Genomic DNA, 12236 nt, shown 5'->3' with positions numbered 1-12236 from the left:
CGCCTTTTCCACATTTTCATACTATCTCTTCTCACTTTCTCTTGTAATTCTCCTCCTCTGCCGTGCCCTCGGTGGATCTTTGTGTCACAAACTCAGGTGTCACACAGCAGTGATGCAACACGAGAAACTCGCAGGTTTTTAATTAGCGCTAAGCGTGTGCGAGAGTTGTGGGAAGCGCAGTGTTACGCTGATGAGCGCATTCAGGAAAAAAGTGTCACCTCAGCATAACTGTGATTTAAGCACAAGCCACCCAAATTAGAAGTAGATGAGACAATAGAGGGATTGTAAAAATGTGGTGATGGAACGGAGAAGCATTCTGAATGCAGCCAATAAGAGATACGGGCTAAGACTTTTATTCAACAAATTTAATTGCATTTTCTTCCACCTGCCTTTTTTTTTTTTTTTTTGTGGGAACTCCCATTGAGGGATGTCTGACATTATATTGTAGGAAAGCCACTATTTATTCCCATACTGTCAAAACACTGCCTCGCATCCTTTAGTAAAGCACCCTGTAGTAGTAGCTGAGGTTCGTTTGGTGACTAAAACTTAAATGAAACCAGGTCAGCTGCTTATCACTGACATAGTTCAGCATGCCAAATCCAAATATCATAAGATAGCCATGTTTGTTACTTTGCAGCAGACACAGATAAAAAGGACATGTGTCATTGGCACAACTCAAAGTTGCAAATCTTTGTTGCTTCGTCCCTTGTTTTAGTCTTTTCCAGGTATTTATGCTACCTCAGCAGATCGTCTAGTACTTTAATTCTTTTGTCAAATTTGTCCGATATATCATCTGTGATTGTTTCCTTACAACTCTCAGCAGGTTTCACCTACTGCTGTAGAGGTATGCTGAGCCCCACAATAATCCATCAGCGCTGCCTATCTAACTGGCTTCTCTGTGAATGCTGCCTCTGCCTTGGTGTGCCATCTAGAGGCCTGAGCGAGGCCCAGTGAAGTCACTAATTTGAGCACATCCATCACTGATGTGACTGAAATCAGTGGAGGAGAAGAGACTTTTTAAAATAAACCACACGAGGCTCTTTGGGTAATAACAAAAAGACTGAAAGATAAGAGTATAATAACCACAACTCTTACTGAATGTGGGAAAGATTAGTAGACATACATGATACTTTAATGTCCCCGTCTCATGAATTGGTACATCACTAGTTATTCATGACCTGTCATGGTCTATTATTGTATTTAATGAATTTATATGGATGCAACTCTCTGTAAAACACAATCCACAGATATATAGTTAAATACTGATTAGAAATAACCCAAATATGAGGTTTTTTCCTTGCATTGGTCACTTGGTTGAATTATACTGGCAGGCTCACATACTACCAGCTGGGTTTCATTTGGCCTTTGCTCCATGTCCATGTGGCAAACAGGGAGGTGTAAAATAGAGGTAAATATTTAGCCAAATAATTAAAGTGCCACTGATTTTCATGGTTTCCTTTAATTATAATTCAGTTTCTCACAGTCAGTGTCAGTGCTTAATTACTTTCCTCTGCGGTCACCAGAGGTCACAAAAACATGCACTTTTATTCGCCTGCCAATCTGGAACACTTCATGTGTTTGGAGATCGTATATGGCCAGTCAAGCTCACTTTCATATCGCCTATAGATGTTGTGAATGAGCCGCCCTCCATTGATGCTGGAGTAAGGATCCCCTGCTTCACCTGTTCTTGCCTCACTTGCATCCTGCTGGCATGCGACAATATGGTAATCACATGGCCTCAATGGGAAGGAGAACAGAAGTTGTTTATCTGCTATGGTGACACAATTCTTGGGATCCCCCAAAGGAAAGGAAAGGAAATTGGCTTTTGATTGCATCTCGCCGAAAGGACACTCTTCCTTCCATTTAAGCCGGCTCCACATTGGTACTTTTTTGACTGCTCGGTTCACTGCGAAGACAGCTTTAAAGCATCTCGGTCTGCAGCTGCACATTCTGAGGCACGGATCCCCCCCACACTAACTTTTCTGAACCAGATGAACTCTGTTTCTCATATTAGTAAAGCTTGAAAGGAGGTGGTCAAGGGTCAGAAGACAAAACTAAATATTTCAAATGACAACCACAGCTGTGCCTAACATTCTTATGTTTTTTTTCTTCAGAAACCTGCCCAGCCTCTATCGTATCTTTTGGATGACAGATCACATGGATTAGCAGTATTTTTCATGATGAGCCAGGAGTTTCAGGCTGTTAGTTACAGTAACAACTGGAAGAAGTAAGCCTGGCTTTACTATGTGGAAACGGATGCTTTTGAGAATAGAGGACTGGGTTATCTGATGTGTATTTTCCTTTTTTCTTTAATCTGACAACCTAAATGTTAATGAGGACACTGATATCAATTCATGTGTACAGTATGTCAGAGTATTGAGTGAAAGAAAACAACAAGATAGCATAAAATAACCTTGACATAGCCATGAAAACCACCACAACCAGAATTGGGCGATATTTCAGGTGTTTGCGTATAGTCATGATTCTCCGTCCCGAGCTTTACTGTACAGGACCAGACCTGTGTGGTGGGGGGTGGGGCACTGAGCGCTGCTCGTAGAGCACCATGTACATATAAACATAGAAATATATCAACAACAACTGAGCTGCTCTCCTTGCACTTCAAAGCAGCGACTATATCCCCCAGTTACTGTTGACCTCAGAGGGAAGATTTGTGAGGGACCAGGGAGAAGACCTCAAGAAATGATGACCTTTTTTTTCAAACAGTACTGATAAGTTGGCTGAGCTGAGGGGATTGAAGAGGGGGTCTTGTTGCTGATGGCTTGTGCAGATGTGAGAGGAATGGGTAATGCTACAAAATAAGCTGATCCCTCTAAAGCCTTTCTAATACACAAAGAGGGTCAAGACAAGGTAAGAGAGAGGGGACAGAGAGGAACTTAGAGAAAGGAGATAAAAAGTAAAGAAAAAGATGTGCTTGTGTTTAGAGTCAGATGTAAGCCAGATGAGCAAAGAATTAACAGTTTAAGGGGAAGGCCGCGCCAGTAGGGATTAAAAGTAGTCGAAGAGCCGACGTGATCCTTACAACACCCACCGTAATGATGGAGGGTGTACAAGGTGCAATCAAAAGGTTTAACATTTGTTCCTGCAGGCCACAAACGCAGCGCAGTGCAGTAATGTGCACGAAGCAGGTGGAGGCGATAACTTCAGTGAGTAAGTACTTCAAGTAAGGTCACTTGATGAAGATCAGCACCTGAGTTCCAGGCTTCTTTTTTTTTTTTTTTACGTCCACATTTTCATTTTCCCCATTGACCTGAAACTTGAGCCGAGAGTGCACATACAATTTTCATGGTGAACAACCCTGCCGTTGTCAAAAAACAACAACACCTGGTTGCGCTCCTGACCGGATGCCCCCTCTTCAGTCTTGGACAGTCACGCTCTGCCCCTCCTGAAACAGTGATGCCACTGGCCACTGGCCATCGGCTTCTCAAGCACTTCAACGATCTCCGATGTCAATATCCCGAGTTTGACACAAAACTTAATGTGCTCACGTCCATGGTGAAATCACAAATGTGCACCTGACAGGGGTCAAAAAAAGGCTTTTAACACAGGTGCTGATGTTGATCGAGTGACTTGGAATTCTTACTCACAAAAGTTATAGCTTCCCCTCGGCTTCATGCACATTACTGTGCTGCGCAACAGGAACGGTATCGGAACTTTTTGATCACACCGTATATCTACATCTACATAAGATACTTCCAAACAACATACAAACTTTGACTTTGATTTCCGCTAAGCACAGATCCCTATTAGCAGTTATGAGCAGAGGTGTAATATCATTTCACATCACCAAGCAAGAGGGAGTCACATAAGCAACATTTATGGATATTAGCAGCAGATAGCTTTCAATGTGAAGATTTTCAAGGACTCCGTGATTGCATCCATTCATGCAGGAAGTTGTTACGGATGAAAAACCTGAGCCAAAAGGGTGGCACATTACGTCACTCGAATCAGCTTTTTAACTATCACCCAGCTTGTGGAAAAAGTGCATTTCAAAAACAGAAACAGCTCCTCATCTTCAGTGATGACTGGAGCAATGACAGAAACAAGTTATCCCTACAAATTCCAACTGATGTGATGAATTTTCTAGAATAAGTCTTAATCTGTTGATGTTGCTGGGGAATTCTCAAGATGTACATCCATTGAATAAGCAAAGATACATTCATACACAGTCAGTAAATCTTCTGAACTTAGGCATTCGGATGTCACTTGAATTAGATTTTTATATTCCATGTGTGCATTGACACAGCTTCAAGTGGTGTCATACCACCAGTAATGGTTTACCTGCAATCAGTTGTAAACGACATGGCTTGGAAAGCCCTGTAAAAATCAGTAACAGCAGGACAACACCAGGCAGCGCACGGTGTTTTCCCAACACGAGATCCGAGTCAAGCCCCTCTTGCATTGAGAGAAGAGCAATTTACTCTCCTATGACCAACCTCAACAATGGAGGGATACAGTCCCTTCTCCAAACCTCGTCTAGACAACACTGACATAGAAACATGGCTTTGGGAACCCAGTGACGGCTGCATCCAAGTGTCTGCATCTCCACACTCGCTCTCTGTCTGCCATCTGTGTGAGTGTGCACATGGCTGAATGTGTGTGCTCTGGGTGTGTGACTCATACTCAGCATGGCTGAGCTATCTGTGTGTGGCTGTCTATCTTTCCTCTCTCTCAGACACCAGCCTGAAGCAGTGGTTCAACTTTCAATGGATGCAGATGCAGCCTCAGCTTCCGTAGATGCCGGCGCCGGCTGAATCCCATCTCCTGCAAGCAGGTGCTGCTCTTACTACTGATGATGTTGGCAACGGTCAAAATCCCATCTCCGTACCACACCGTCTTTATCTGTGTCTCATCTGCCTTCTTTTTTCAGCGGTACTGTCCAATAACTGTTCTTTGAACTTTTTTTTGTCCCTTCTTTTGAAGTATCCTGCCCAAATATCTGGACCTGAGATTTTCTTCCATGACTGATTGTCAGTGAAATTCTTAACAATCAGATATGAAAAAAAAAAAGATTGTTTGTACTTTTATTTAACAAGTTCAGCTGTTATTTGCTGTCAGGTCAGTCATGTTTCCATGGCTCAATCTCTTATTTGACATTTGGTGGTTGTGTGCTGAGAATGGATTGCTGAACTGATGCAATTTGATCACTTAGAAACTTGGTGAAACATCTTTGTGCTTCACAACTAACTGCAAAACTGCAACAGTCTTGTCTTCCCTAATATTCCCTCTTTCACACTTGAAAACTGAATCTCACCTCACACTGCCCGATGCCGCCAACTATCATCCCTGACTTAAGCTTTGGATCAGGATTTTTCCCTACAATTGTCAAATATGGTTTAACTGTAATTCAGCCGAATAATCCTTTAGTGTGTACCCACCCTTAGATGTTGGAGAAGAAGGCTTGACTACAAGCTCACTGGGCCAAATCATCACACAGTCTTGGAAAATATGAACAGGGAAAATGAGGGAGAAACACTTGCTTTCCAGAAAACCACCAAGATGCCCTCGAGCAAACTGTTTATCCCCAAACTGCTCCATTAGAGCTTCTCTGTGGCCAACCTTGGAGAGCTGGTTTCACTGGCAGCTTCCAACGTGGAATCTGTGTACGTACGTTATATCTGTCTGTGAAAGACTAGAGGAGCTGAGAGAAGAAGAAAAAAAACATTGAGGAATGGCAGAGCTTGAGAGCATGTTACTCTGGAGTTTATTAGTTTGTGTACACAAGGTGCATGGTGCAAGGCTAAACTGGAACTTTTTATTTATCTCAGCTTTTGGTTTCAGCCCACATACTTCAGTTTCCTGTAAAAGTCCTCCAGAGATGGTTCTTGAGTTCAGTGCTCGGGAATACAAATCCAATAATTTCACAATAAGTCAGAGTAAGTGTGAGAAAATGATACTTCTCAAACATTATGCCCTTTTATTTGCTGAGTCCAGAGAACAAGATCTCATCATTTTAAGAGGCAGCAATTATTTCATAAATCTGCCCCTGCAATCCCTTCCAAGCCCCCGTTTTGGAGAACAATGAAGGTTTTGAGTCTCTGCAGTTTTTAGTATTTGCAGTTAAAATGAGAGCCACCCAGACCCAGATGCATGCAGTTCAAAATGATGTTTTCATTGATCGGGGGCCGACAGCCTGCCGATTAACATTACCTACCTCTCACAAGCAGATAGTAATTAGAGATTAAAAGTTACAGACGAAAAAGACAAAAGATGAAGACAATGACTTTTAATCAGTGTTACACTCTGTTACGACGGGATTTATAGCGGTGACTGGCACATAGCAAAGTGAGTCACCCACACCATCTGCCCCTTCCTACCTCACCTCTGCCAGCATGCCTGTGTCTAGCTGTCTGTACCCTCTCTTTGCTCACTGGTGCCCACACTTCATCAGCACTCCTCCCAGGGGTGATGGATGGCCTGTCCATACTTCCCAATGTTTAAAGCCAGCTTCTTCCAGACCACCTCATTTCTCCAATATTATTAAATCTTGCCCTTTCCTCTGACTCACCCCAGCCTCTCATCACAAGTATTACCATACCCCTCGCCCCACAGCGCAATGGTCAGCACCATTTATGGTGCTTAATATATTGCCTTACGTCATCCTCTCCCATCCTCAATCTGAGCCCCGACTTCTGTGCTGGAACCAGACCAATACTTCAACCTCATTTGCTCTAAATGTAACTTCAACTCCTCTCATTTTGAGTCTTCTCATCAACTCATCTTTATTCTTTTATTTATAAATGGCATGTAACTCTAATTTCTGCTCTCATTATTTTCATATTCATCTGCTCGTCACCATTTTGAAAGCGAATTCTCTAATTCCATCTGGACCTAAAGCATGACTCATCGTCCAATTCCCAGCAGTGCATCACCTGATGTAGGTAATTGTTTTTTCTGCAATCGCAATCTGATCTCAGATGTCCCAAGACAAAGTTAGAGTCTGTTTAGATTTTTACATCTGTGGCTGGTAGAGAGAACACTGATTATTCCAAAAGCTGAGAATGATATTATCATTCTCAGCTTTTGGAATAATCAGTGTAAGTATTTGTATGTTTGTACGTTTAAAAAAAAAAACAGCAACATTTGATTATGACACAGAGGAGAAAGTTCAACAACACAGAAAATAAGCCTCCCTACCTGTGTAGACCTCAGCCTCTGAGGGATCCTCCACTCGCTTATGCTGGACGATGTAGTCAGAAATTTTGCAGCCAATCAGAGGCTCCACATCCATCCACTCCAGGGCCACCATTGTGCTTGAGGGCTCCAGGTAAGGGGCGAGGCGCAAACTGATGGAGCACACACACAGAGAAGCTCAACATATGGCAAACGGAAGAATAAGGACAACGTTTGTTTCCCTCACCAGGCTGTTCAAATTGAATTGTATGTGCGCATGATCTATGGTTCAAGTGTAGACCTAAATCTATAACGGATAAGTAGGAATCCCACGTGGTCATTATTGCGTTAAGAGTAGAAAGTGACACACCTCTGCTTATATCACACTCGACAACAGGCTGGCGAACAGTGACTTCGGACAACACAGCATTCCAACGCCACATGTTCTCCAGCAGTGTTCCCTGTGTAGTTTTATCTCTTTAATCCCTCAAAAGAGATAAAAGAAGGACATTTCCATTTTTCCTGCCCTCCAGCTGTGTCTGTGACAATGGCATGAGAGAGGTAGGATATTCCTGTTTCATTAAAAACATGGCGCTCAGTTTCATCCTCAGACAATAACAATAAGTACTACAGGTTAGGATGTGCCTGACACTGAAAAAAGTTGGAGATTTGGCTGCTGCAGTGCTTCTTCACTGGTCCATTTATGCCAGGGCATGTGTCCAGGAAAAGTTTTACCAAAGCTTTTATTGTGGCACCGCAGCCTTCCTCTCTAATTAATCACAATCCACTAAAAAAATATATGAAAAAAGGCATAAGGTGTGTGCATCTCAAACCACCGGTTCAATACTTGTGCAGCATAATCTGTAATTTGTCCCTGGTTTTAATGCATATGTCCCAGATGTCTTAACCATATAACATGGTCTTTAGCAGCAGATGGAGTTTTCTGAGTTTCCATCTGTTATCAAGTAAAATTTGAAATGTGGAAAAGAGCTGAATTGGTACATTATTTTCTTGAGCTAGCAGGGAGTCAGTCAGCTCAAAGCAATGGAGGTGTGCATGTTCTCAACTGGCTCAGCCAGACAAGAGCTCCTGTTCATACTCTGTATCGGCCAAAAAACACGGAAGGTGAGAAAATGTATATGACAATTGCAAACCTTTAAATAAGTGATGTTGTCAGCAGTTTAATCCAGCTGAAACTCTCGAGAAATACAATTTGTAGATAAGAAAAGTCCAGCCTAAGTACGCATCTACTGTTTCTAAATATACAATGCTTTTAATTAATACACATATATTTGATCTACAACGTATTCGTCTGTTGGAGTCTGTTGGTCTGGCGATAATGCCTTCTGACCTTCTAACATTTCATTTTATTAATTGGGTTCATGTCACTTTGTGACACAAGCGATGGCGTTATCACGTCATACCAACAACAAGATAAAGAAAATCATGAACCTGATACTTGATGTAGAATTGTCTTGGGTCTTCTTTGAATGTGCAGAAAGGTACAGATTTCATTCTTACAATTTAATTGGGCTAGCATCAACAAATTGGAAAAAATGCTTGCTTACAATTTCAAGCATTTTTGCCATGAAATGTGTTCGAGCATTGCACCCAACATGATGCGGACATCTTGACATTTATGAAGCAAGAATAGGCTAAAACTAAAAATTTGGTAATGGTTTATAATGTGGGCAGAACCCTGCAGAAAGTCCCTCAATGGGTGAAAATGTCATCATGTGTTGGGACGCCATATCGTCTATTCGAGCTAGGCTATATTAGTGGTGCCGATATGTGCGGCCTATGTCTATTATTATTATATCTATTGTGTCCACATACTCCTATAAACAGTTTATATACACGTATGTATCATATCTAACAGCATTTACAGTGTAATCCATCTAATACGCAAATTTAATTTTCATTCTTACAATAAATGCTTTCGCTGAACTTCCTGTTCTCAAACCAAAAATTGCTGCGGTGGATGAGTCATCAGAGTCTCAGGAGTATTATTAGGACACCTTGATATGAGAGCATGTTCTTTTCAGAGGAGTGTAAGGGCCGACTGACAGTTATTAGAACTTCAGGGACTGTGCTTGTGTCTACAACTTTCTCAAGTGCCCCAGGAGTCAGTAGAGCCAAGTGTGTGTGTGTGTGTGTGTGTGTGTGTGTGTGTGTGTGTGTGTGTGTGTGTGTGTGTGTGTGTGTGTGTGTGTGTGTGTGTGTGTGTGTGTGTGTGTGTGTGTGTGTGTGTGTGTGTGCACATCCATGTGCATATGCGAGTGTCCCTGCAGTGCATCGGTGCATGCATCCATGAAACCTCTCTTGTGTATGAATTCCTAGGTGACATGGTGTCACCTCACACTTACATTGGCTGCCGGAGGGGACTGCAGTTAGGCAGGCCATCTTTGCTGAAGGCACTCAGGTCACAGCGACACCAGTTATCAATGACATCGCCCTTTCCAGCACACCAGTATGAGCTCATTGTGGCGCTCTTGAAGGCCTGTAAAGGGTAACAGGTGAGAGAAATGCAATTATCTCTTGGAGCTTGTGCTTCCTGTCCATCAAACGCTTACACCCCACCTCCACCCCGCCCAACTTCTCCTTCTCCACATCCCACATGCAGCCATACATCCGTCCATATGATGACTTTGCACTGACTGTATTCATATCCTTTTGACTCTCTCCTAAAATTAACTGCAGATGCAAACATATCAAACTGCAGCCTTACCTTCGGAGCCCCTTAAAGGAGTGATGGGTGGCCGAAATGTTCTATCCAGAACTCAAAATCAGTTTCACAAAGATAGAAGTAGAGGTACACACACACACACACACACACACACACACACACACACACACACACACACACACACACACACACACACACACACACACACAGTGACCTTTTCATACCGACCGTTACCAATTACCGGAACATCTCACTAACATCGACAAGCTTACACTGTGATATCGTAGATGCACTGAGACTTTTATGATGGAGGTGTGAAAGCAGTGACACTCCCCACCTCCCTCGTTGTACGCGTTTGTTTGTGTGCGAGATCTGTCAGTGTCGCTGTCGGTCTGACTGTGAAGGGGATGGAGGGGGCGGGTAGTGAGATATTAAGAGGTGACATCATCTCCTAACATCTTCGTGTGCTACTTCATTAACGGGTGAAAGAAAAAAATCAAAGGCAGAAGCTCAGTCATCCTCTAAAAGGCAGCAAAACGCCAATATAACCGTCAAAGCAATAAAGTATAGTGTCAGGGCTTTCCCTAAAGCCACAGGCATGATAGAGAGCGAGTTCAAGGGAGTTCGCTAGCACTCTGGCTCCCCCTGTCACACTACGGATCAATGGAGCACTCAGTTTTTTTATGTGCTCTAACTGGTTGCCAGTGCTGCCTCATGCAGACTACTTTGGAGATGTGCTTGATCATGGTCACGAAAATAGGACAATGGAACCGTGCGGGAACATTATCATCGGGTACCAGGCATCCAACAAAAAGCAGAGAGGAGCCACTCCTTCGTTCCATTACACCATGACATTCACTTATGCGACAGCAAAGCAACCGATGAGACCACACACATCTTTAAGACAACGTGCAGCATTTACACATGGACATGCGCAAATGTACACACACACACAAGCTCCAATTAATTTCCACAGTTGGCTGTTTCATTTCATTGGAGAAATGCCAAAGAAGATCTCTGCAGTGCGTTGATTAGTGGAAGTGACATCTGAGATGGCTTTGGTCATAGTCCTGACCAGAAAGGCAGACAGCCCGGCTAAAAGAGGGTCAGGGTATATGCACTCAGAAGCTGATGTTAGCATTTCCACAACACTGCATTGTTAGCTGTAAAGGAGGCTCAACAGACTTTCATGGGAACTGACTTCTTCCAATACCACTTGTGTTCACTCAAGGCAAAGTACCTTGAGAGTGCAAGTGACCTAAATGAGCAGCAGAGGAAAGAGTAAGGGGAAAAAAAAAGAGGGTGAGGCTAGAGAGACTGACGAAAATAGGACAGTAAAAAGATGAAGAAAGAAAACCAAAGGTGTGAAAAAGGAGAGCTTCAAGTCTCAAAGCGTTCCTCCATTTTACTAGGGAATGGATCCGTTAGCAGTCAAGGCTTTCTCATTATACATCTTCCAATATAAGCCCCTTTAAATGAGCCTGCTGAATGAGCAGTTATTATAGGGGGTGGGCAAGCACGTAATCCATGGCCATATAATAACTGGAAAAACCAAAAAGATTATTACGTTTCCCCCTCCTCGCTTGAACCCATGTGGCTAACTGCTGCCAGAAAACAACAGCAGCAGGAGTCTTGCCACCTCGTGTGATACCTCTGGGAAGCAGGCCACAGGGACACGAACAACCTGGACTCAAGGTCTCTGCACGCATGCAGGCTAGACAAATATGAGAAATGACCTCTGATACCAGGGGGAGACGAGAGAAAGACCACAGGACCGCCGTGCGTTTACCACCACCAGATTCCCAGAAAAAAAAAACATATGGGTCTGTGCGCTTGATTGCATGGCTGCACATGTGAAAAACAGACAAAGCGATTACCACCGTGTTTATGTTTGAAGAGTAATGCAAGCCAGTCTCCACTGGGTAAACAGGGAATCTAATTGTGGTTTAGGGAATGAGGTGGGGGGAGGAAAGGGGAGGAGGGGGGCACAGGAGGTAAAACAGAGATGAGGATTTACGAGAAAGCAAGAAAAGTGAGAGTTAGCCAATACATGTGAAGTGATAATATGTGAAGCGTGTGGTGGTGAGGACGGTAATAATGTCCTTGAGCGTAAGAGTGAAAAAAAAAGAAAAAGGTTTAGGTCAGGAAGGGGAATCTTTTCGTGAGATGAACAAACAGTAATTCGATGTTCAGTGCCGTTACTAGAAAAGTCGCAATTGACAAGAGGAGGTTATTCTATACATTATTGATTGACCACAGATCAAGCATTTCCCAGAACGCTACAGATCCATATTGATTCTGTGTTGACCAGATAGGGGCAAGACACAAACCTTATCCATGTTGCTTCATATTAGGAAAGCCAGTGTTTTGACATACAAGGTGCCATCTGAGCTTTAACTTGTAACTGTGTAGGACAGTT

General features: G+C 43.0%; 1 protein-coding gene across 1 annotated transcript in view; it reads right to left on the bottom strand.

The window, feature by feature from the left end:
- LOC138630742 (astrotactin-2-like) overlaps positions 1-12236 on the bottom strand; it is a 231177-nt gene that overhangs the window by 26779 nt on the left and 192162 nt on the right. The window contains exons 18-19 of the mRNA XM_069715244.1: positions 9498-9631; positions 7156-7304 (exon numbers count right to left, since the gene is read on the bottom strand). Of these exons, the coding sequence (XP_069571345.1) occupies positions 7156-7304; positions 9498-9631 (283 nt within the window). The remainder of the gene's footprint in view (positions 1-7155; positions 7305-9497; positions 9632-12236) is intronic.

The sequence above is a fragment of the Brachyistius frenatus genome, unplaced genomic scaffold (genome assembly GCF_029030835.1).
Source record: "Brachyistius frenatus isolate BFR_SWC_R1_liver_20210118 unplaced genomic scaffold, ASM2903083v1 Contig_140, whole genome shotgun sequence".
Taxonomy (NCBI): Eukaryota; Metazoa; Chordata; class Actinopteri; family Embiotocidae; genus Brachyistius; species Brachyistius frenatus.
The sequence above is the reverse complement of the archived record's forward strand: the minus strand, read 5'-3'. Positions and strand labels throughout refer to the sequence as shown.